This window comes from Puma concolor, chromosome D4 (genome assembly GCF_028749965.1).
Source record: "Puma concolor isolate L17-30 chromosome D4, mPumCon1.1.hap2, whole genome shotgun sequence".
Classification (NCBI taxonomy): domain Eukaryota; kingdom Metazoa; phylum Chordata; class Mammalia; order Carnivora; family Felidae; genus Puma; species Puma concolor.
In genome coordinates this window covers 59,894,382-59,919,755 of record NC_141679.1, presented here as the reverse complement: position 1 = coordinate 59,919,755, position 25,374 = coordinate 59,894,382, and the positions used below count along the sequence as shown (strand labels likewise).

The 25,374-nt window shown below is 42.9% G+C and overlaps 1 protein-coding gene across 9 annotated transcripts in view; it reads right to left on the bottom strand.

Moving 5' to 3' along the window:
* The window catches only part of FRMPD1 (FERM and PDZ domain containing 1), a 141,897-nt gene that overhangs the window by 10,294 nt on the left and 106,229 nt on the right, over nucleotides 1–25,374 (bottom strand). For 8 of the 9 annotated variants that reach the window (XM_086683533.1, XM_086683530.1, XM_086683529.1 and 5 more), the window contains 9 exons: nucleotides 24,694–24,739; nucleotides 15,709–15,843; nucleotides 14,138–14,245; nucleotides 9,539–9,634; nucleotides 4,624–4,749; nucleotides 3,423–3,542; nucleotides 2,248–2,384; nucleotides 1,023–1,149; nucleotides 783–878 (listed from right to left, as the gene is read on the bottom strand). In XM_086683533.1, coding sequence (XP_086539659.1) covers nucleotides 783–878; nucleotides 1,023–1,149; nucleotides 2,248–2,384; nucleotides 3,423–3,542; nucleotides 4,624–4,749; nucleotides 9,539–9,634; nucleotides 14,138–14,245; nucleotides 15,709–15,843; nucleotides 24,694–24,739 — 991 coding nt within the window. The remainder of the gene's footprint in view (nucleotides 1–782; nucleotides 879–1,022; nucleotides 1,150–2,247; nucleotides 2,385–3,422; nucleotides 3,543–4,623; nucleotides 4,750–9,538; nucleotides 9,635–14,137; nucleotides 14,246–15,708; nucleotides 15,844–24,693; nucleotides 24,740–25,374) is intronic. The other variant, XM_086683536.1, reaches the window with a different exon arrangement.

Sequence of the window (25,374 nt, the reverse complement as noted above, 5' to 3'; positions counted from 1 at the left end):
GTACATATACATTTATATATGTACATAAATCTCTAATTGGCAAATTGTGTAGTTTTGTGCTGGAGGGTTCTGGGGCTGCCTAAGTGCAGTGCCTCTTCCCGTAAGAGGCAGCCCACCAGTCACAGACTGCTGAAAAGCACAGAGCACCAGGCCCAGGCTCCAAAAAGAAAGCTGGGGGAGGAATGAGTAACAAAGGAGACGGCTCTTTTGCTTCTCTTTTCCCTTCTCAGATCCACCTGTAGTTCTTCCCTTATGAACAATCAGGGCCATAGCCTGCAGTCAATCATACATTTTCATATTTCTTTCATGATTTCCAATTCTTCCACTTCACCTTTATATACCCAAAGTGCCAGAGTAAACTCGTCCATTTCCCTCCCCTCAGAATGCCTTTCCTCCTTACTGAAATCTGGTCAATCCAACCTTCTCGCTTTTTCCTAATCCGTCCTTCTTCCCATACTCAACCAGAAGCCAGCAGCGGTACCCTCTGTCTTCAAACTCCACAGCAGTAGTCCTGTGCCTTTCTCATGGCCTCTTTTGTCTGTTGGGTACTTTGTTTCATCGTTTGAGGGTGGAAATCATGGTTTTTTGAGTTCTGCCTCCCCCAGCATCTGCCAGAGGGCTGGCACCAAGCATGATACACACTCCCCAATGGTGTCATATTTCACTTCCCAAACAAATACCTGACAGGTCCTCAGGAATTTTAGGCCAAAAGATACACTGATCTTCAGAGGACCTCTAAGTTCCCTTCTAAGAGTAGAGATCTGCATTTCTGTCATACGTACCATTAGAGTAGCATTAAAGATTTTTCCACCATACGTCTTGAGTTCCCCAAGGATCTGTAGATAATTTAAACGAAGCTGGGCAGCAGAAATAAGTTGCTTAAATAGGAGGAAACAAAGACTTAAATTAGAGTTATTCACTTGCCTAAAATCCACACAATGTTGAAAATGCTTTCCCTGAGGTTTCACAACAGACAGCTGGGGGAGGGGAAGGGTTGGTGTCATCAGAGGCCACAACATTACCTTCTGTCGGGGTTCCAGCAAATTCTGGTTCCTCTTCATGTGGAAGCTAATGGCTTTCTTGATGTCTTTGCCTTTCATGTTTCGGAGTAAAGTTGGAGATATAAAGTTTTCTATTCCCCAGTCCTTCCTGCCATGAGATATCGGAGACACCATTTTTACAGTGCACCCGGCTCTAATGAAGAGCATAATTACACTTCATTCAGGAACTTAGTGTTCCCAGAACACTGCAATTATAAGCCTCTTTCTCAACAGAAGAATCTACATGTATACATAAGTGTGTGTAAATATACATAAAATGCATTTATAACTTTATGTATTAAATATCATATATTTATATATACTTAATACGCATGCACTCTCTCCACAAAAATCCCAGCCATTCAGGAAGTAAGCCCCACTTATCTTTCTGGGAGCTTGTTGCTTTTGGTGTGGTATGATACTCTGTTAATCAGAAGAGATCTCAATCTTTTTTTTTTTTTTACTATAATACATATCAGAAATACTGATCACATATGTATAATACATTTTCACACAGCACCTGTGAATCCTTGAGGTTATGCTTCAGAATGGTACCAGCCTAACAGCCTCAAAATTCTCCAACAAACTGGATAAGAATACAGATCCTCAGGTCTCATTCCCTAGAGATTTAACCCAGTATTTCAGGAATAGGGTCAAGGATCTGTTTTATGTTTTAATTATGATTCCCCATTTGATTTTGATGCCCAGACAGGACACAGTTGAGATTTGGTGAATGGCTTAGCAAACCTGGGTGATGGTTCCCAGAGAAAAATGAAAACGTAGCCTACGAACCAGGACGTGTTGGAATCCCACGACTTGAAACTGCTCTAATAGGAATATAATACCACACAACTGGTTCACACAAGATTAATTTCCAAGGCATTTCTGCCCTCAGAAGAGCTTTACACTGATGTTGTCAACGGATATCCCAAGACATTCTCTCAGGAACTAGGAATCTACAAAGGGATCCTGTGTCATTCTATTTGCAGTTGGCTTCTGCCCCCAAGTGCGCAGCCAGATTCTGACATCTGGGGGAGCTGGGCTGGGTCCGAGACAGTGGGGAGGGAAATGGATGGAAAGACAACAGACAGATGGGCAGGTTGGTATCATCTTTCTGTGGAATCTGGCCATCCTGGCCAGGGGCCAGCCAAGTTATAAATGCAGCCCAGCTGCTGTTGACGGCACATAGAAGTCGCCTGCCACTCACTCTATGTACTTCAAAGAGATCTTCTGCGGCTGGGCACATGCGTAGATCCGCTCCTGGATGTGCAGGGCTGCGAGCCGGAGCGCGGAGCTACATTTCATTTCTACCGCAAAGCGCTCCTGGAGCACATCACTGCAGCTCTAGAAGAGATTACATCAGAGGAATTGGGAAACGAGAATACATGGATTGTGTTCCTAGTTCTTTCAGGCGAAAGGCTCTGAGACCCGGCTCTGCCAATTCTTGGCTATGTGACCTTGGTTGACTTACTAAGACTCTGAACATTGGTGTCTTCTCATTGCTAAATGTAGTCAAGTCTACCTTACGCTGTTTCTGTGAGGTTTAAATTAGATAACGTATGAAAGGAGGCATAAGGACACAGCATTACACAAATATAAACTAGTTTTGGTATTATTTGCTGCCATCATTTCTGTAAGATTTGGGCAAGTTAATTCATCTAGTTTGAGTTACCTCATTGGTACAATGGCAATACCTTGGAAATGATTCTTTTTTCATCAGCAGAAAAATGACATGATACATCTCACCCAAGCAGGCAAAGTAGGGGGAACACCAGGCTAAGGGTCAAGGAACCAATTTTGGGCTCTGCCATCAAATGCATGGCCCAGGAAAATCATGTGAGCTTCCCAAGACTCCTTTTCATCGTTTCTAAAATAAGGCTTTGAAGGGGAGCCTGGGTGGCTCAGTCAGTTGAGCATCCAACTCTTGATTTCGGCTCAGGTCATGATCTGATGGTTAATGGGATCAAGCCCTGTGTCAGGCTCTGTACTGACAGCACAGAGCCTGCTTAGGATGCTCTCTCTCCCCCATCTCTCTGCCTCTCCCCCATGCACACTCACTTTCCCTCTCAAAAATAAATAAACATTTTAAAAAACTAAATAAGGCTTTGAAGCACCAATGCCACTCAAAGCAATAAAAAACTGTAGCTCTAAATGTTAGTAGAAAATGTATCATCCACATTGAGGGCTAAGCCTAAATTTCATTAATACGCAGCAAATATCCTAAGACAGCAACTATTCTGAAGGATAATCAAGCCTATTCTTCAGATAAAGATAATCCCTACCAGGGAGTTGCTTAACTGCCTTAAGCTCATGTTCAAAATCACCCAATGTGCCATCTTTGAGAAAAACCACTGTTATTTTAGGAAGGGCAGATCCAGTCACCTGCAGGTAGAGGTATTCAAAGGCCACAGGATCTTCTTTCAGGAGGTCCAGGGGGTCCTTGGGTACAAAACACACCCTGAAGAGGCAGCGGTAGTCATGTGACTCCTCCCTTTCTACCACCTGCAATGGGTAAGGGACATAGTTAATCCTCTAACTGCCTTTGTTCTCACAGCTATTCCACAAAGTAACTTAAAAAAAAAAAAAAGGAGATAATGAAAGTCCTCAGAGATTTCAATTTTAGTGTTTCCCAAAACAGCTGCAGACCTTTGCTCTTGACTTTCCCATGGGTATAAAATGTAAAAGGCTCAAAAGAACAAAGTTTCCCACTGACCCCATCAAATTGTTCTCCTTTCCAAAAGAAATATACTTCCAGTCTCCTATATGCCCCTTCAGAGACTGTGTGTGTGTGTGTGTGTGTGTTTCTATATATGTGTATTATTTTATTTTCCACAAATAATAGTATAGTATACATTGTTATATTATGCACCTCACTTTTTTTTTCTACTTCAACTATCTTGGGGATTTCATTTGATTTTCTTTTTCAATGCTAATGGAACAGACATGTTAAAAAGTTGGTATGACAAATCACTGAAAGGCTGAAAGACTGATTGGTACAGACAGACTATGCCCTGCCAATCCATCAGGGACCAGCTTAGGGGTAAGTCTCAGAAAAAGGGCTTAGACCCAGTAAGAAATGCTTCTCTGACTTTTCAAAGATCATCAGAGCTGGAAGCAAAAGATGGGGCTCTATTGGTTTCATTACCTTGAGTAAGTCACCTTATCTTCTTTTTTGAGTTTATTTATTCATTTCAAGAAAGACAGAGAGAGCAAATGGGGGATGGGCCAAGAGAGAGGGAGAGAGAGAATCCCAAGCAGGCTCCACACTGTCAGAGCAGAGCCCAGTGCTGTGCTCGAACTCACAAACCAGGAGATCATGACTGGAGCCGAAACTGAGTCAGATGCTGAACTGAGTGAGCCACCCAGGTACCCCAGTCATCTTATCTTTCTAAGTCACTATCTCCACATCTGCAAAATGGGACCCCACATACTTCATATGAAAATCAGTCCTGATTTTTGCCCTGTTATCCCCAGGCTGAGTGAGGGCATGAGAAAGTGCTGATGTGCTGAGCCCTATCCCAAAGATTCTGGCTGAGTTGTGTAGCTTGCCCAGCCCGGCTCTCCTCACAAGGAGCAGGTATACCTGCTGGATAAGTTCCTCCTCATGCAGTAGGTGCAGCCGTGAGATGTTGTACTGCTCTTCCAGGGCCAGTGCAAAGTACTCCATGCTTCGGATGGACAGCTTCTCCTTCACAGTGAGGATGATGTCCTGCCAGGCACAGAGAGACATAAGAGTCACCCAGAGAGCAGGCTGGCCCTCGTGCTCAGGCACAGAGCAGGGAGGACCTCCTTGACCTTTTCTCTGCCCCTCGGTGCAGCTGGGGAGAAAAAAGCCTGTGCTGGCTGGGTCCACTGCCAACTCAGGCAGCTGAATCTTCCCAGGCTACATAAGGGACTTCTCATCACCCCTCATGGCCCTACACCCACCGCTCCCCTCTCTCTTTGGGGCTCCAGCACATCCATACAGTCATCCTCTCTTGTTTCTTGGAAGGCTGAAGCCATGTACTGGAGGCTTATGCCTCTCTTCAAGGTCTCTAGATTCATACTCTCGCTGGAGTCTGCATTTTCAACTGCTAACCAGACAGAATCCCACCACCTACCCAGCTCTGCAACTGGGAAATCAATCTAACATTTCTGAACCTCAGTTTCTTCCTGAAAAATGGATAATGATGCCTCTGTCTCAGAGTGGCTGGTAGGGTGGAATGATAATTACTGCTGAACCATTAGAGTTGCCATGCCACATTCCTCTCCTTCATTCACTACAGTGGCCCTATGTTATCACAAGGTCTTTGCTACCACAAGGCATTCACACATGCTGTTCCCTCTGCCTGGCACACTTTTCCCATCACTCCTCACAAAGCTGTTTCCCTCTCTTTGGAGATGCCTTCTCTGGTCACTGTATGATTGACCCTTCCCTTCTCTGTCCCAAGATCCTGTTTATTTCCCTCACCAATATTTAATATTTGCTTCAATAACAGCTATGTTCTTTAGTAAGAGACAGTATAATAAAGTTAAGTGAATGGGTTCTAGACCCATACCACCACTACTAATTGTGTGTCCCCGGTTAAATTCTTTATTCTGCCTGAATGGTACCTAGCAGATGGCAAGTGTTCAGTACATGCTAGCCGCTAATATGTGTTTTCTTGTTTACTGTCTTTCACCCACTAGATGGTAAACTCCTTAGAATATGAACCCTGCCTCTCTTGTGCTCCACTAGATCTCCAAAGCCTGGGGTTCAGTAACGTTCAATAAACCTTTACTCAATGAATCAATAATCATCACAGACTCATTAGAGATGTCCTGCCAAAAGCTCAGGTTTAGTAAGTGCCAAAACTTCAGGTGCTACCTGCTAGTCTGAATCCTCTTTCTACTTGCTCCATCACCCTCCATAACTCACCAGTGAGACCAAGTCCTGAATAATCCATCTAACTCAACATTAATCTAATGCCTGCTTTGCACTGGCCTTGATGGAGAGGCCGTCTCTTGACTCTGTCTCCCTCTCCATCCTCCAATGTCTACTGTGCCTTGAGCTCACACATTTCTCCACCTTGCAGAGTGGTATGCTAGTGATCATCTTACTATCCATCTGACCTCCACCTTGCATCTAGAGCAGAGGTCGGCAAATCGCAGCCCATAGGTCAAATCCAGCCCACTGCTTGGTTTTGTAATTAAAGTTATATGGGAACACAGCCATGTCTGTTTGCTACAATGGCAGAGTTGAGGAACTGTGACAGAGACCCTACAGCCTGTAAAACCTAAAATATTTACTGTTTGGCCTTTTACAGAAAAAGTTTGCTGACCCCTGATCTACAGGGAGTTGTCTAAACCTTGTGCTGTGTACTGATTATGCTCTCTTGCTCAAGAATATTCAGGGATACCCTCCCCCACCCCATGGCCCACTAGGCCAAATCCAAACTCCTCAGCTTAATATTCAAAGCTCTCCAGTATCGGGTGCCAATCCACTTCTCCCACTTGATCTTCTGCTGCCTCTTCCAATGCACTCTGCTCACAAGCCCTGTCCTCTTGTCCAAAGTTCCCAACTTTGGGTCTTTGTAGATGCCATTCCCCATTCCCCGTGGATGCTGTCTTCACACACCGCTCATGGCCTATTCCTGTCAAAAGTCTGTCTATCTTTTCAAGTCAGCCTCCCTGGAGGTTTTTCCTTGCCCTCCAGCTGGCAGGTCTCTGTGCCCCGCAGCCTTACCACACCATTTTTTAAAAAAATTTTTTTAATGTTTTTATTTTTGAAGGAGAGAGAGAGAGAGAGACAGAGCATGAACAGGGGAGGAACAGAGAGAGAGGAAGACATAGAATTCAAAGCAAGCTCCAGGCTCTAAGCTGTCAGCACAGAGCCCGATGTGGGGATCGAACCCACGAACTGTGAGATCATGACCTAAGCCAAAGTCGGACGCTTAGCCGACTGAGCCACCCAGGTGCCCCTACCACACCATTTTTATGTCCCACTGTCATGACCCTGAGCACACTGCACCTGCCTCGGTTCACACTGAGTTAGCCCCAGGTCTCCTCTCCTCCCCCTCTCAGGCCCCACGCCATGTCTCTGGGCTCCTTTTGGGTGTGACACTGAGGAATTTGTTTCTTTATCCCTGACAGCTCTTCTGGCACACAAATGTTCACTGGGTTGAATGATATATTATTTTTCTAGACTTAGAGAAAGTGGGTTTTCTAAGGTAAAAGCTTTGCTCCCCTTTGTAAGGGAGCCAGGAAGAAAAGTTCATGTCAATCATGAACTGAAAGTAAAAATTTTTTTTTTTGACCCACAGGATTTGTTTGTATCTTCCCTCATGCCTCTCTGTCATAAAGAACTAAAAGACTTGCTTTTAAAATTTTGGTTACTACAGAGAAAGTAAAATTAACCAGTATTCTACCAGCTAAATCCTTGCTCATTTCCCCAACTCTGTCTATCTATCATCTTGGGTCTAATTCCTTTGTGGTGTGTGCTTTTATTATAAATCATCTCAAAGTCTTTTTGGCCACCAAAGCGGGGCTCACTCTAAATAAATCATTCTCTTCCATTCCAGTGCACTTCTTTTAATGTTTATTCATTTATTTTGAGAGAGAAAGAAAGAGAGAAAGAATCCCGAGCAGGCTCCATGCTGTCAGCACGGAGCCCAATGCGAGGTTCTATCCCATGAACCATGAGATCATGACCCGAGCTGAAATCAAGAGTTGGACGCTTAACCAACGGAGCCACCCAGGCACCCGATTCCAGTGGTTTTTTTTTTTTTAATGTTTTTATTTATTTTTGAAGGAGAGAGAGACAGAGCATGAGTGGGGAGGAGCAGAGAGAGAGGGAGACACAGAATTCTAAGCAGGCTCCAGGCTCTAAGCTGTCAGCACAGAGCCCGATGCGGGGCTCGAACTCACGAACTGTGAAATCATGATCTGAGCCAAAGTCGGACACTAAACCGACTGAGCCACCAAGGCGCCCCCCCCCCCACCCCATTCCAATGCTTTTAGATCAAAGATGACAGGAGTAGAAACCTTGTCTAATTCGTTTGCAAAACTTTGGTGCAGAATGGTAGCATGGCAAGCTCTGATGCGGGGTTCAGAAATAGACCAAGTTTGAAGCCAGTTATGAGCTAGTTGACCCTGACAATTTGGGCATCTCTTGGGCCTGTGTTATCATGTGCAAATGGGGATAATACTCATCACTTTACAACGTTACTGGAGGCATTAAAGGAGACAGTACACAAGGAAGTGCCCAGGAAAGCAGACATGTGGTAAACACTTAACAAATCCATTCCTCCCTCCTCTTCCTCCTCTGAGTGTGGTCTTCCCCAGTGCAGAGAGGCTTTCTCCAGCTTCTCCTCAGTCATGCTGAGGCAAGAATTGGATAGGGCACTTGGAGCAGCTCTAGGAATTGCCAAAGGAAGGTGACAGAGAGGAACACTGGCTGTATGCACATATGTGTGCATGGGGGGGGGGTACGTGTGTGAGTGTGTGTACGTGCGTATGTCTTGGCTACTGTATGTATAGCTGCCCACCTGAACCCCCTTTGTTTGCTTCTTCACTGGAGCCTCGCTCTAACACCATTTACTCTCTTGTTCAGAAACTGCTGTGCCATCCCTTACTCTCTATGAATGTCACTCAACGCCCTCCCCAGCCAGCCTGCGCCCTCTCTCACTCCTCCTAAAAGAAAATGGCCAGTGGTCCAGTGTCATTGGATGGATTACTACTTCCTGGGCAATGCCTGTCTTATTGGCTCTCTGCATTAGTACATGTGCATTAGTACCCCCAACCCCTGCCAACAGTCGTGTCCCCACCTTCCCTTACTGAATTCTTGACTGCCCTTCAAAGCTTAGCTCAGGTCCAGCTGTTTTTTTGCAAAGCCTTCTCTGACGGGAAGGAGCAGATGGTGCTTTTCCCTTGCAAGCAGAGTGCTTCCTTGTCCCTCTCTTTGCAGACCTTATTTCATCCTGCCCGGGACCTGGGAGCTCCTTGAATGTCCAACCTCCCTCAACTAGACTACAAGCTTCTGGAAGACAAAACCACACTTTACCTAGTCTGTACACCCCTCCCTGCCCCCCCAGAGCACCTCCTCCCACCCATCCTCATACAGAGGAGCCTGTCAAAAAGAAGTTGAACTGACTTCACCCCAGAACAGAATATGCAGACTCTTGGGCCCACTCTGACATACTGCTTGAGTCTTTGGCTGCACTAGTCTTTTGGGTAGCAAATGGGGTCACATACAAGAGGCAGGGAGCCCAGTGATTAAGGGTGAAGGCTTACAAGTTGTAATAGGACCTTGGGTACTTCATCCCTCTGATCCCAGATTTCCTCCCCTGGAAGATAGTGATAAAAATACATCTTGCTGGGTGGTTGTACAACTAATGAGATAACACGGTGCTTGGCTTATTATAGGTGCCCAGACCGTGACGGTTGTAAGAGCACCAAGACAGCTTCAGGGCAAGATGCCCGGGGGTCCTGGGAGCCAGCAAATTCTCCTTGGGAAAAAGACTCAGATTTACTCTAAATACCTTCACAGTTGTGTTTGCCTCAAACTTGAAAGCTTTGGTCTGTCCATTCTCCAAGTACAGCTTGAGCACGTTGGGCATACACAGCAGAGAATTACCCTAGAAAACACAAAAGTAGTGTTGAAACTGGCCCTTCCTCTCCCCTGGGTGTGACTAGTCCTCAGCTCCCCTGGCCCTGCTTGGTGCAGAGAGCAGGATCCTCCCTAGCCTCCTCACCAGGACGTGGGCTGCTTCTTGGCATTTGGAGATTTCTCCAATGGACCAGGTCTATGTCACACAGAGACAGGCACGCTTCGTTCACTAGAAGTGTCAGACGTGAGAGGGTGGAGAGGAGTGAGCCCTGCCGTGAGCATACTGATGGCACTGCATGAGCCTGAATAAGGCCCCACGGCCATCAGCTGCCACTTCAGTATCTTTGGTTGCTAGCCTTATGAGATACAGCTTAATAAGTCAGATGACAAGCATGCACACTCTCCAAGACAGCCTTCCCTTGGGGAAGCTGGGGGGCTGAATGGGGTGGGAAACTACCTCAGAGTGCCCCCCCCCATTTTCCTGCTGCATTCCCAAAGGGCAGAGGGCTGCTCCCCACCTTCACTCATCCCAACCATCGCCCAGGACTTGCAGAATCTCCCAAGGGATTCTGCCACACCTGGAGGGTTGTTTTTGGGAAGGAGGCACAGGAATAATCTGTGTTTGGTAACCCCAAGCCAGCCAGAATCCCTGCAGTGGAACAAGGCAAGGGAATGATCCCTTTGGGCTCAAGAATCCCGCCAGGACTAGCTAGTCTCATAAAAAAGGGACAGCTGAGTGTTTAGCTGTAAATAAAGAGGGCCCTTGGGGTTGGTGTCCTTCCAGAATCAGTGAGCAAGCAGTTCTAGAGTCCCTAAGATCTGAGCTAAAATTGCTCCCAGGTATAATCTCTGCAAAGAGTTTGGGTATAAAGCCCACCCGAGTAGAGAAGCTTATCATCTTTTTGCAAAACAAAACAAAACAAAACAAAACAAAACATCCCAAAAAACTGACAGTCTACTTCAGAGGAGAATTATGTATCTTCTGAATATAAGGGCACTTGTATCTTTTAGGTAAGACACACACTCATCAGTCTCTATAACTTTAAAAAAGGCACAGTATTTTTATGGAGGAAAAAGAGATGAGTTCAGATCCCCATGCTGTGTCACAATCAGGGAGGAGGGATTTCAAACTGCTTGCTCTGTGATCACCTCACTTCTCTGGTTTCAGGTGTTTAGGATGACCTTCACTTCGGATTTCCCAAGGGCAAAATTTCTTCCTTGAGATTTTATTATTTGGGACTTACAAAAAATACCTCCATAACAGCATCACATAACTACCACCATTTACTTTTCTCTAAGGTTTCTTTCAATTTTTATCTATACCTGTAAATCAGTTTTAGAGAGCTGCAGTAATGGAACACGCACAGTTTCTATTTTCACTTTTTATTCAACACGTATTTCATATACACTTTTTTTAAAAAATATTTTTATTTATTTTTGAGCAAGGGAGGGGCAGAGAGAGAGGGAGATACAGAATCTGAGCAAGGCTCCAGGCTCTGAGCTGTCAGCACAGAGCCTGATGCGGGGCTTGAACTCACAGACCGTGAGATCATGACCTGAGCTGAAGTCGGACGCTCAACCGACTGAGCCACCCAGGCGCCCCTCATATACACTTTTTAATGTGGGTTTAATGTTTATCATTTTAATGGACTTAAAATCCTCTATTGATTTGAAATACCAGAATTGATTGAACCATTCCTCGGCCCTAGACATTTAACATTATTTCCAATTTTTTTCTATTTTCTATTTTATTTATTTGTTAAAAAAATTTTTTTTAACGTTTATTCATTTTTGAGAGAGAGAGAGAGAGCATGAGAGGGGAAGGGGCAGACAGAGAGAGGGAGACACAGAATCTGAAGCAGGCTCCAGGCTCTGAGCTGTTAGCACAGAGCCTGACGCGGGGCTTGAACCCACAGACTGGACCGCAAGATCATGACCTGAGCTGAAGTCAGACACTTAACCAAATGAGCCACCCAGACATCCCTAATTTTTTTCTATTTTAAATATCAGTACTATAGATATCTTTAAACACATGAATTTTAATTTGAATTATCTTATAGACTAAATTAATAGCAGTGTGAACCTTTGGCCACTTTTTATGGCATTCATTATGCTTTGTTTCTTCCCCCACACAAAAAACATGAAACCAATGTACAAAGCTACCAGTTAGTGCATGACTGTGGCTACTTTCTCAGCATCAGGACTTCCATTTTTTTTTTCTTTATTTGTCAAACCTGCCCACACCTGGTCTTAACCGTTAGCAAAGTTAAGCATTTTGCAAATGTTAGCTTACTATTTAAAATTTTTCTGGTGTCTTATCCTGCTTTCAGGAGGAAAGGTTAACAACCAATTTTATCATCTTTTAAACATTTGAAAGGATGAGTAGGTAGGTCACAGTGATGAACTCTCACTGGTTTTGCTATCTCTGCCTTACGTGGCTGATACAGAAACTTGGTGCTCTGACCCGCAAGTCTCCCCGGAGACACCTTTTTAGAACCCTCTTTCTCTAGACTCCCACCCTTACCAAAATTCTGAACCAGTTTTTGTAGCCAGTTCAGGTCAAACCTGTCTGTACCTGGTCTTCTCACAATACCAGCAAGCAGGGAATGGGAGCCATTTTAACACAAGATCCGGGTGATCGAGTTCACATCCGCAGAACCTTTATTCTCTACCTGTCCCGTGAACTGGTTCTAGCCCCTACTTCTCATCACTGTGTATTACTCCTAAAAATACACACTGAATCTAAATTTAATTTGCTAGAGAGGTTCAATCCATTTCCACCAGCATGGATACACAGAGGGGTGCCTGGATGGCTCAGTTAGTTAAGTGCCTGACTTCAGTTCAGGTCATGATCTCACTGCTCGTGAGTTTGAGCCCCGCATCAGGCTCTGGGGCCACAGCTCAGAGCCTGGAGCCTGCTTCGGATTCTGTGTCTCCTTCTCTCTGCCCCTCCCCCACTCATGCTCTCTCTTTCTCTCAAAAACAAACATTAAAAATTTTTTTTAAAAACCACACACACAGAGATAAAAAATGGCTGCGTGACAGGATCTCAGGCCTTTTCTCAACGGTTTTTTTTTTTTTTTTTTTTTTTGGGGGGGACAGAGAGAGAAAGAGCATGAACGGGGGAGGGGCAGAGAGAGAGGGAGACACAGAATCGGAAACAGGCTCCAGGCTCCGAGCCATCAGCCCAGAGCCCGACGCGGGGCTCGAACTCACGGACCGCGAGATCGTGACCTGGCTGAAGTCGGACGCTTAACCGACTGCGCCACCCAGGCGCCCCGATCTCAGGCCTTTTCTAATGCATGAAGCCTCCCACTGGCCCCTTCATGAACAAATCCACCTTCCACTCTCAGGTCTAATGAAGGTGTGGTCTGTTAAGTAGCAGGCAAGGTAGAAAATAAGTGTTCTGCAGAGGTGAACCAGTTCACCCGGAACCCTTTGTTAAAATGGCCACCCCTCTCCATGTGCAGGTCTCTATGGCGAGAAGACCAGACAAGGACAAGCTCTGACTTGAAAGTTTCAAAATCTAATATTGAGTGCTGAATGCAGAATGGCAATAGTTTCAGGCCATTGGGAAGAAAATGTGTAAACTATGAATAAGTCTTTTATCCAACAGCCCACATTAAAAACATAAACTCCACCAGGGCGCCTGGGTGGCGCAGTCGGTTAAGCGTCCGACTTCAGCCAGGTCACGATCTCGCGGTCCGTGAGTTCGAGCCCCGCGTCGGGCTCTGGGCTGATGGCTCAGAGCCTGGAGCCTGTTTCCAATTCTGTGTCTCCCTCTCTCTCTGCCCCTCCCCCGTTCATGCTCTGTCTCTCTCTGTCCCAAAAATAAATAAACGTTGAAAAAAAAAACAAAAAAAACACATAAACTCCACCAATATTTTCCTTTACAAATTTGTCCTCCCCTAATCCTGGATCTCTCCGTATCAAAAAGGACTAGATGGTATGTTAGAATGGAAAATAAAAGGACTGAAGTCACACAGACCTGGGCTCTTATATCTTCTTGCTATGTGATCTGAGAGGTTAATTGTCTTAAACTCTCTCAGCTTCTGCTTCCTCTTGTGTTAAAATACCTCCCTTGCAGGGTATTGTGATGACCAAGGATTATGTATCCAAAAAGTTTAGATTCACATAATAGAAGTTAAACACATAATGGGCTCTTGGGGGAAAAGAAAGCCAATCAATCCCCACCACTACCATCACTAATCAATATCAACCTTTAGAGGGAACACTAAGTTTGAAGGTTCAAAATAAGAAATTAGTATTTGCAGTCTGTTGACATTTCATGGGCAAGAGAATGGAGTCACAGAACAAAAGAAAGCCACACCCAGTGCTTCTCTCCCTGGCTCTCCCTGTCCGTGGTCTGCAGGCATCTTACTGAGGGTGCTCAGAACCTCTAGCAAACCCACTGCACTCCCCTGGTATCCTCTCTGGGCTGCAAGATTCCAGAGTCTCAAGGAGGTAGGTGCCAGGAGGTAGCTCACCAGCTTCATGCAGAGTAATTTCAACCCCCTAACTAGTGACGCACCTGGCTGTGTCCACTGACAAGCACTTCCTCAGCAAAGTGCACCTTCACAGGGTTGGTCTTTAGCCGAGCTCTCTTCTCCTCAGTCAGGAAGGATGACTTGGGGACTCCCTGCAAAACATTAACATGACACATTTTAGAACAGGACTTTTGTAAAAGTCATTACACGTCTTCTCATTTCTTAAAAACAAAAGCAAAACCTCTGACAGCTGTTGAGGACTCAATGAAAACCCACAGAGAAGGACAGCATCTCACCAAAGAACTCTTTTCATAAAGTCTATGGATCCCAACCCAGACAATGTTCGTATGTGTCTGAGAACAGTTGAAGATTCAGTATGGTGGTGAAATGGTTGTGTATGACAAAGACAAGAAATGGCCTGTGAACAAGAAGACTCAAGTTCTGCTACTCAACAGTTGTAAGACCTAACTCAAACACAAATTATTATGGAAGAAAACCAGTTCTCTGTGTGTAAAATAAGACAAAATAACTGTGTGACTTTGGCCAAGTTATCGCTCCTCTTTGGTCTTTAGTCTTCCTATGTACAATGTTAGAGTTGGGTCCAAAAACCTCCAGGGCTCCCTGAAGCTCTGACCCTTGTGATTTATCCTTGGCCCCTCTTTGCTCTTCTCATCTTTTGGGTGGTGCCCTCTTTCCCCAGAAGTAGAAAGAGTCATCACAGTTTGGTATGAGTATGTAATTAAGCCTCTGGCTAGATTGTATCAGGTTAAACTGTGACACAATGAACAGCAACTTGTATGACCTAGACTAACAGGATGTGATGTTCCTGGATGGAATCCTGCTGTGTTATTCCCAGCCTCGCATGCTGTGTTTCCTTGGTCTGGATAGTCCTTTAGGCCAGGCTCTAGAATGTTTCCACGTGTTACGAGTTTCAAGATGGAGCTCTGGACCACATATTGTGTAGCTGCGGGAAAAGAGATATAACAGCAACCAGAGAAACTACTGGAGACAATGCTCATAACCTCAGATATCAACAGACCAATGCCATTAAGTACATGAAGTGAATAAGTGACCCTGAAGTTTGATATTATAGGTAACTAGAGCCTTGGAATAATAGGGTTCATGACTATGATTCAGTATCTCAAATATATAGTTTTTAAAAAAATTTAGTAAAAGGAGAAGGGGAAAAAGCAATGCTCCCAGGGAAGAGGTAAACCTGTCTGGTGATCCCTCAACTCCAGAAATTAATTAACCTTGATTTGCTTTCTTCTTCAAGCAGAATGATTTTCCAATCAGAAGAGACAGACGAAGGGGAAAAAGAAAGTTACAACCCAAAATTGGTGATAAAACTATCAGACTTCTTTGAATGAGTTCAAGACACCTGTACCAGTGAAGCTAGGGGATGAGAGACTTGGTATCATCCACAAAAGAGAAAACAGAAAAAATATTAGGAGACTAAAGCTGGTTAATTATCAAATTTCCCAGAAAATGAACATGGAAGATTAAGGAAAACACAGATTGGTAAAGTTTGTTATTATTTCTTGGCAAAATCCAAGATAAGAGGTGGTCAGAGAGCTTTTTAGTCATTGATCACTAGTAACCAATATGGTGTTACCAAGAATAAGTCAGAGCCAACCAAGTTCATTTTTCTTTTGAAGATGGGATTCCAGATTGATAAGGCAGGGTCCTGTGGATGTAGTAGTATTCCTTCATTCTTGCAAAATGTTTGATAAGGTCTCCTATAATCCCCCTGTAAAGAAGGCCAGATGCAGAGCCATTAGGAGGATTCAAAACTAGTTGACGTGTTCTCAAAATTGTCCTGATATTTTAACTAAGCAACTCAGGCTCCCTTTGGCTCAGTCTCCATTAATGATGTTTATCAATGCCTTGGATGAAATCAGAGAAAGTGTACTTACCAAACCTGTGAATGAAACAGAACTACAAGGTGTCATCAGATCTCAGGCAGCAGAAATTTGGGAAGAAAGATGAAGAAACAGGAAATCTAAAAGAGATGTGTGGGAAACTTGAGGAGCAGGTGCCGCTATGGGCCAGAGGCCAAAAAATCACGAAGAACAAACACAAGAGGGTACAAGAGGGGCTTGACAGCCCTGACGTCCAGAGCTGAAGGGAACAGAGTAAAGTGACGGGTTAAAGTGACAGGTAAAACCATCACTACCCTAAGATTCAAAGGAATGAGAAATCAGGGGCAAAACGGGGGTCGGGGGGGGGGACAACTGTTATCATCTCCCACCCTGGAGACAGCAATCCTGCAAGAGTAAAGTCCAGAGCTGGATCAGAAAAGAAAATCAACTGGCTGGGTAATGGAGGAAGTCAGAGAAGCGTGGGAAGAGGTGGATCCCTGGCAGGAAGTGAGAATGAGTACAGCTGATGACGGCATTCCAGTTCTGTAATTTCTGGATGGTACAACCTCAGCGTGCCAGAACACTGGGCCAAAACAACATGATTTGACAGGAATTGATGTGAAATGTGGCACTGAGGATCAAAAAAATCAATTGCACAGCATGGGATGGGGGCTTGGAAGCTATTCATTTGAAAACCAGCCTTAGTTTTTGGTCAACCATAACGTTCACCCAAGCCAAGAGTGTGACTGGGCCTACTAAAATCTTAACCCAATCTTGGGCTTCACCAGTGTATTTGGTGCATGTTGGAAATACACTCTCTGTTCCCTGGGTACTCTCACCAGTTGACCGTAGGTGGAGCTGTATTCCTTTCTGTGTGCCATGGTTTGGGAAGACCACCATAAAAACTGGAATCTGTGCAGAAAGCTATCAGAAAAGTGAGAATTCAGAGAAGCATCTTACGATGAAGAGTTGATGGAACAGTGGTTAGCCTGGATAAGAGAAGGCCACAATTCCAAATCTTCACCAATTTATTTCTTACAAAGTAGATGTGCCCTGACTACCACTAGTTGGGGGCAGTCACAGGGAAGAAGGGACTCTCTCACATTCAGAACCACTCAACCATGAAACTAGCTGCCTTGAGAAAGGATACACACTCTGTCACACACAAAAAAAATGGAGCCAACCAGGCTCCATACCATCAGTACTGAGCCTGACTCGGGGCTCAAACTCAAAAACTGTAAGATCATGACCAGAACCAAAATCAAGAGTCGGACGCTTGACTGACTAAATCACCCAGGCACCCCTCCCCCAAAATTCTATGTTTTAGAGAAGCAGTAATTAAAATTCCAACTTTGAATTTTATTTATTCTTTTAAAGATTTTTTTTTCAACGTTTTTTATTTTTATTTTTGGGACAGAGAGAAACAGAGCATGAACAGGGGAGGGGCAGAGAGAGAGGGAGACACAGAATCGGAAACAGGCTCCAGGCTCCGAGCCATCAGCCCAGAGCCTGATGCGGGGCTCGAACTCACGGACCGCGAGATGGTGACCTGGCTGAAGTCGGACGCTTAACCGACTGCGCCACCCAGGCGCCCCCTTTTAAAGATTTTTAAGTAATCTCTACACACAATGTGGGGCTCAAATTCACAATCCAAGATCAAGGGTCGCATGTTCCACCAACTAAGCCAGCCAGGCATGCCCCAACTTTGGATTTTATCATTCCTAATCAATTTCAAGTCATTTGAGAACTCTAAGAATCCGCTATGGCAAAGATGAGCATCCTTGCTGAAATAAGACATATATGATCATTTGTCTTATGATCATATAACTCCTGGCAAGAGGCCTGAATGGGCTAGATAATACTCAGGGCATTTCTCAGGGTATGGGCCAATGTCAGCTTTTCCTGCAGGACCTGTGAAGCACAACATTCACATCCTCCTCTTCTTGGGAACCTCGTGGGAATCTCAGGAGTGGTACTGTAACACATTAATTTTCCTCTCCCTACACTCCATTTTTAAGAGGATGCAACTATAATCTATTTCCTTTTTTTCTTTTTTAATTTTTTTTAATGTTTTATTTATTTTCAAGAAGGGGGGGTGACAAGGAGGGGCAGAGAAAGAGGGAGACACAATCTGAAACAGGCTCCACACACTGAGCTGTCAGCATAGAGCCCAATGTGGGGCTTGAACTCACAAACGTGAAATCAGGACCTGAGCCGAAGTCAGATGCTTAAGGGACTGAGCCACCCAGGCACCCCTCTATTTCCTTCTTATTGACTTAACAAGTGTTATCTTTTGCTTTCATTTCTTGAAAACAGCAGGAAAAAAAAAAACATCTAATTAAGTTTAAGATGTTCTCCATTGAGATGCTAATCAGCTAAATAAAAAGAATCTCTTAACACCTGTACAACCATTTATACTGATTAGCTTTCAGTGTACTTTTTTAAATACATTGGTTTCACATTATTTCATAGACAAATTCTTAGAAGAATCTCCATTTATTTGTTCACAAAAGCACTTGGTCTGTCATATTTATGGCAAACATCTTAATCCTATATAGGTTGCTTTTTCCCTATTCTATTTCCAAGAAATAAAAACAAAAGACAATACTTGTCAAAAATGAGAAAAGACCACAATTTCTTTGTTTTGTGTTGTGAAGTTTTGGGGTCATAGAAATTTAATTTTTTTCACATAATCAAATAGCTGCTTGTTCCATTGTGCTTCCTCCCACTCCCCATATTCTTAGGAATTCTTTCCACAACCTACGACCAGATAGACACCCAACCATATTGTCTACATTTCTGTGCTTTTTTATAATTATTATTACATCAAATGATGTGACATGAGACTTTATTTTTTTCAAATGCTTAAGGAAACATCTTAGCTTGATTTCATGAATGATCATCTTTTCTCCCACTGATTTGGGACGCCATATTTACCACATACTAAATTCTTATATCAATACCTATTCTAGGACTTTCTATTGGATTACACTGACATGTTCAACATTTTATCAATATCTTGTTTAATTATTTTAGCCTTATTAGTTTTTTTTTTTTAATTTTTTTTTTCAACGTTTATTTATTTTTGGGACAGAGAGAGACAGAGCATGAACGGGGGAGGGGCAGAGAGAGAGGGAGACACAGAATCGGAAACAGGCTCCAGGCTCCGAGCCATCAGCCCAGAGCCTGACACGGGGCTCGAACTCACGGACCGCGAGATCGTGACCTGGCTGAAGTCGGACGCTTAACCGACTGCGCCACCCAGGCGCCCCTAGCCTTACTAGTTTTAAAATCTGGTACATCAAGGCCATCCTCATTACTTTTTTTTTTTAAAGATATTTATTTATTTAGATTCAGGTTAGTTAACATACAGTGTAGTATTAGTTTCAAGAGTAGAACCCAGTGATTCATCACTTACACAGAACACCCCGGGCTCATCCCAATAAGTGCCCTCCTTAATACCCATCACTCATTTAGCTCATCCCCCCACTGATTCCCCTCCAGCCACCTTCAGTTTGTTCTCTGTAATTTAAGAGTCTTTTATGGTTTGTCTCCCTCTCTGTTTTTATCTTATTTTTCCTTCTCTTCCCCTATGTTCATCTTAAATTCCACATGAGTGAAATCATATGATATTTGTCTTTCTCTGATGGACTTATTTTGCTTAGCATAAATACACTCTAGTTCTATCCATGTTGTTGCAAATGGAAATATTTCATTCTTTTTGATTGCTAAGTGGTATTCCATTGTGTGTATGTATGAGTGTGTGTGTGTATACACACACACATCTTTTTAATTTTATTTATTTATTTAATGTTTATTCATTTTTGAGAGAGAGAGAGAGAGAGAGAGACAGAGTGTGAGCAGGGGAGGGGCAGAGAGAGAGGGAAACACAGAATCTGAAACAGGCTCCAAGCTGTCAGCACAGAGCCTGATGCAGGCTCAAACTCATGAACTAGTAAGATCATGACCTGAGCCAAAGTCAGATGCTCAACCAACTGAGCCACCCAGGTGCCCCTTAAGTTAATTTATTTATTTTGAGAGAGAGAGAGGGAGAGGGAGAGGGAGGATCCAAAGCAGGGTCCATGCTGACAGCATGGAGCCTGATGCAGGGCTCAAACTCATGAACTGTGAGGTCATGACATGAGCTGAAATTAAGAGTCGGATGCTTAACCAACTGAGTCATCCAGGTGCCCCCTATACCACATCTTCTTTATCCATTCATTAGTCAATGGATATTTGGGTTCTTTCCATAATTTGGCTATTGTTGATACTGCTGCTGTAAACACTGGGGTGCATGTGTCCCTTCGAATCAGCATTTTTGTATCCTTTGGAAAAATAGCTAGTAGTGCAATTGCTGGGTCATAGGGTAGTTTTATTTTTAACCTTTTGAGGAACCTCCACACTGTCTCCAGAGTGGCTGCACGAGTTCACATTCCCACCAACAGTACAAAAGGGTTCCCCTTTCTCTGCATCCTCGCCAACATCTATTGTTTCCTGAGTTGTTAATTTTCACCATTCTGACAGGTGTGAGGTAGTATCTCGTTGTGGTTTTGATCTGTATTTCTCTGACGATGGGTGATGTTGAGCATCTTTTCATGTGTCTGTTAGCCATCTGGATGTCTTCTTTAGAAAAGCGTCTTTTCATGTCTTCTGTCCATTTCTTCACTGGATTGTTTTCTGGATGTTGAGTTTAATAAGTTCTTTAGAGATTTTGGATACTCTTTATCTGACATGTCATTTGCAAATATATTTTCCCATTCTGTCAGTTGCCCTTTAGTTTTACTGATTGTTTTCTTCGTTGTGCAGAAGGCTTTTATCTTGATGAGATACCAACAGTTCATTTTTGGTTTTATTTCTCTTGCCTCTGGAGATGTGTCTAGTAAGAAATTGTTACTACTGAGGTCAAAGAGGTTGCTGCCTGTGTTCTCCCCTAGGATTTTGATGGTTTCCTATCTCACATCTAGGTCTTTCATTCATTTTGAATTTATTTTTTTGTATGGTGTAAGAAAGTGGTCAAGTTTCATTCTTCTGCATGTTGCTGTCCAGTTTTCCCAGCACCATTTGTTAAAGAGATTGTCTTTTTTTCCATTGGGTACTCTTTCCTGCTTTGTCAAAAATGTGCCATACATTTATAAGTCCATTTCTGGGTTCTTTATTCTGTTCCATTAATCTATGTGTTTGTTTTTGTGCCAGTACCATACTGTCTTGATGATTACAGTTTTGTAATACAGCTTAAAGTCCAGAATTGTGATGCCTCCTGCTTTGGTTTTCTTTTCCAAGATTGCATTGGCTATTTGGGGTCTTTTCTGGTTCCATACAAATTTTAGGATTGTTTGTTCTAGCTCTGTGAAGAATGCTGGTGTTATTTTGATAGGAATTGCATTGAACGTGTAAATTACTTTGGGTAGTATCGACATTTTAACAATATTTGTTCTTCCAATCCATGAGCATGGAAATGTTTTTCTTTGTGTCTTCTTCAGTTTATTTCATAAACTTTCTATAGTTTTCAGTGTATAGATATTTTACCTCTTTGGATAGGTTTATTCCTAGGTATTTTACGATTTTTAGTGCAATTGTAAATGGAATTGATTCCTTGATTTCTCTTTCTGCTACTTCAGTATGGAAATGCAACCAATTCTGCAACTTTGCTGAATTCATGTATCGGTTCTAGTGGTTTCTGGTAGAATCTTTTGGGTTTTGCATGTAGAGTATCATTTCATCTGTGAAGAGTGAAAGTTTGACTTCTTCTTTGCCAATTTGGATGCCTTTTATTTCTTTTTGTTGTTTGATTGCTGAGGTTAGGACTTCCAGTACTATGTTGAGGAACAGTGATGAGAGTTGACATCCCTGTCATGTTCCTGGCCTTAGGGGAAAAGTTCTCAGTTTTTCCGCATTGAGGATGATATTCGCTGTGGGCCTCTCATATATGACTTTTATAATGTTGAGGTATGTTACTTCTGTACCTACTTTCTTGTGGGTTTTTATCAAGAAAGGATGCTATATTTTGTCAAATGCTTTTCTTGCATCTATAAAAAGATCTTCTGGGGCGCCTGGGTGGCTCAGTCGGTTAAGCGGCCGACTTCGGCTCAGGTCACGATCTCACACTCCGTGAGTTCGAGCCCCGCGTCGGGCTCTGTGCTGACAGCTCAGAGCCTGGAGCCTGTTTCAGATTCTGTGTCTCCCTCTCTCTGACCCTCCCCCATTCATGCTCTGTCTCTCTCTGTCTCAAAAATAAATAAACGTTAAAAAAAAATTAAAAAAAAAAAAGATCTTCTTGATGTGTCTCACTTTGATAAACTGTCAAAATCCAAGTATAAGTCCCATGGGGAGTTTGAATTCACATTAAGAATATACATTAATATGAGATGGGAATGAAAGCTGGTGCAGCCACTCTGGAAAACAGTATGGAGCTTCCTCAAAAAACTAAACATAGAACTACCCTACGACCCAGCAATTGCACTACTAGGCATTTATCCACAGGATACAGGTGTGCTGTTTCGAAGGGACACATGCACCCCCATGTTTATAGCAGCACTATCAACAATAGCCAAAGTATGGGAAGAGCCTAAATGTCCATCGATGGATGAATGGATAAAGAAGATGTGGTATATATATACAATGGATTGTATATGTATCCAACCAAAAAGAATGAAATCTTGCCATTTGCAACTACGTGGATGGAACTGGAGGGTATTATGCTAAGTGAAATTAGTCAGAGAAAGACAAAAATCATATGACTTCACTCATATAAGGACTTTAAGAGACAAAACAGAGGAACATAAGGGAAGGGAAACAAAAATAATATAAAAACAGGGAGGGGGACAAAACAGAAGAGACTCACAAATATAGAGAACAAACTGAGGGTTACTGGAAGGGTTGTGGGAAGGGGGATGGGCTAATCGGGTAAGGGGCACTAAGGAATCTACTCCTGAAATCATTGTTGCACTATATGATAATTTGGATGTAAATTATTAAAAAAACAATTAAAATTAAAGAAAAAAATTAAAAAAAAAAAGAGGACACTTGCTGGGATGAGCACTAGGTGTTATACAGAGAGGATGAATCACTGGATTCTACTCCTGAAATCATTATTGCACTGTATGCTAACTTGGAAAGAAATTTATAAATAAATACATACATACATACTATTTATTATATATAAAAGAATATACATTGAGAATAACCAAGGTATTCATAATAGTCTTCCCATGAAAGACCATGGTATATATCTCTTTTTATGTTAAAAATTTTTTTTTACATTCTTCAAAATATTCTACTTTTCTTCACATTGGGCCCATCTATTTCTTTTCCTTAAAGTTTTTCTATTTTCTTATTTTTTTCCCTTAACAAACTAGCTCTTGGATTTACTTATCAAATTTACAATTTTTGTTTTCCAAAGCATCATTTAGATTTTTGTTGTTTCTTTATTCTGCTTTATGTTTGTTTTATTAGTTGTTTCTTCCAACTTCTTTCACTGAATTTTCACTTGACCAATTTCCTTATTAAATCATAAAATCACCTAAGGCCATAAATTTTACCCTGAGTATAGTTTCAACTGCACATAAATTGTTAAAAGCAGACTTCTAGTTTTAAATTTTCTCCTAACTGGGGTGCCTGGGTGGCTCAGACGGTTGAACATCCAACTTCGGCTCAGGTTATGATCTCACAGTTCATGGGTGTGAGCCCCGTGTTGGGCTCTGTGCTGACAGCTTGGAGCCTGGAGGCTGCACTGGATTCTGTGTCTCCCTCTCTCTCTCTGTCCCTCCCCAGTTCGTGCTCTCTCTCTCTCTCTCTCTCTCTCTCAAAAATAAATAAACAAAAATTTTTTTTCTCCTAACTAGTCTAGAACGGTATAGTTTTGCTTTTCTGCTTGACTTGAGAGACTGCATTCATATTTCTGAATGGCTGGATAGTTTTAATTAAGTTGTTGATAGTTATTAATTCCTATTTTATTATATTTGGAAGAGATATATAGTTTGTTATTTGGGTAATTTATTGAGTTTCTTTGATAGCATAGTATGTGGTCAATTAGGTTAGATTATTAAATGCTTATTGAAATTCCCCATGCCCCTATTTATTTTTTTGTCTTTATGTGGCCAAGGCTAAGAGGTATATATTGAAGTCACTCCAGATGAGAGTTTTCTGTCAACTTTTCCTCCTTGGTAGTTCTTCCTCTTATGACTTGATTATATACTTTTTCCTGTCACAGATAAAGGGCTCCTTGGCCTCTGGTGTTTAGGATTGCCACTTCCTCCCAGTCCATTGTCTATGCCACCCCTTGTCTTGTGATGAGCTTCAGAGCTGATGACACACTTTCATATCCAACACCTCACTTGTCCTCATAACAATGCATTAGAGAAACAAGACAATTATTGTCATCACCACTGTTTTACAAAAATGCCAACTGAAACTTAATGACTTGCCCCAAGTCGCAACACACTACACTTATCTTGAAACTTGTCATTTGGTACACTTATCATCATCCCACTTTGTGTAATCATGGATCTGTCTCCTTAGCTGGACCACAAGTTCTGGAAACCTGGACCCATATCTGTTTCCTCCACAACACTGATGCGTTGGCTGTCTTCAGGCAACGTTGAGTGCCTGCCTGCCCACTGCCTGGCCACTTTCCCTTCTGCCATTGCCTTCCCTATTCATTCTCTGAAGGATATCCCACTGTGGGTTGGGATCTTGGGGATGAGAAGAATAAAACTAATGTGATGTAGCAAGAGATTTACCGATGTGCAGCGAACAACTGTGATTGAAAGAGAGTCTTCAGCTTCCCTGAAAAAAAAAGAAAGAAAGATAAAACATTTCCTCATTCTGGGTGCTGTGTGTGTGTATGTGTGTGTGCATGTGTGTGTGTACACACGCTCACACCAAGGTCAAAAAGACTGGCAGAATTATAAACCAGCCTCTTTTGCCTCAGCATCTTTGGCTCAGCAACCCTGAGAAAGACGTTGAGAAAAGCAATGTTCTGCAAACGAACTGAAGCTGTCCCAGAATACCCCTCCCACCTTGAGGGAATCTTCAAATTTCCACCTCTACCATCTAGTCTATACCTACAGCCACTTAATTAAGTCACTTAGGTTTAATTTAGTCTATATGATGGGGAACTCATATAGTTGGTATGACCATTACTAGGTTTATGTCAAAAAAAAAACTTTTGGGGCGCCTGGGTGGCGCAGTCAGTTAAGCGTCCGACTTCAGCCAGGTCACGATCTCGCGGTCCGTGAGTTCGAGCCCCGCGTCGGGCTCTGGGCTGATGGCTCAGAGCCTGGAGCCTGTTTCTGATTCTGTGTCTCCCTCTCTCTCTGCCCCTCCCCGTTCATGCTCTGTCTCTCTCTGTCCCAAAAATAAACAAACGTTGAAAAAAAAAATTAAAAAAAAAAACTTTTAAGAGAAAACATAGTAATAAA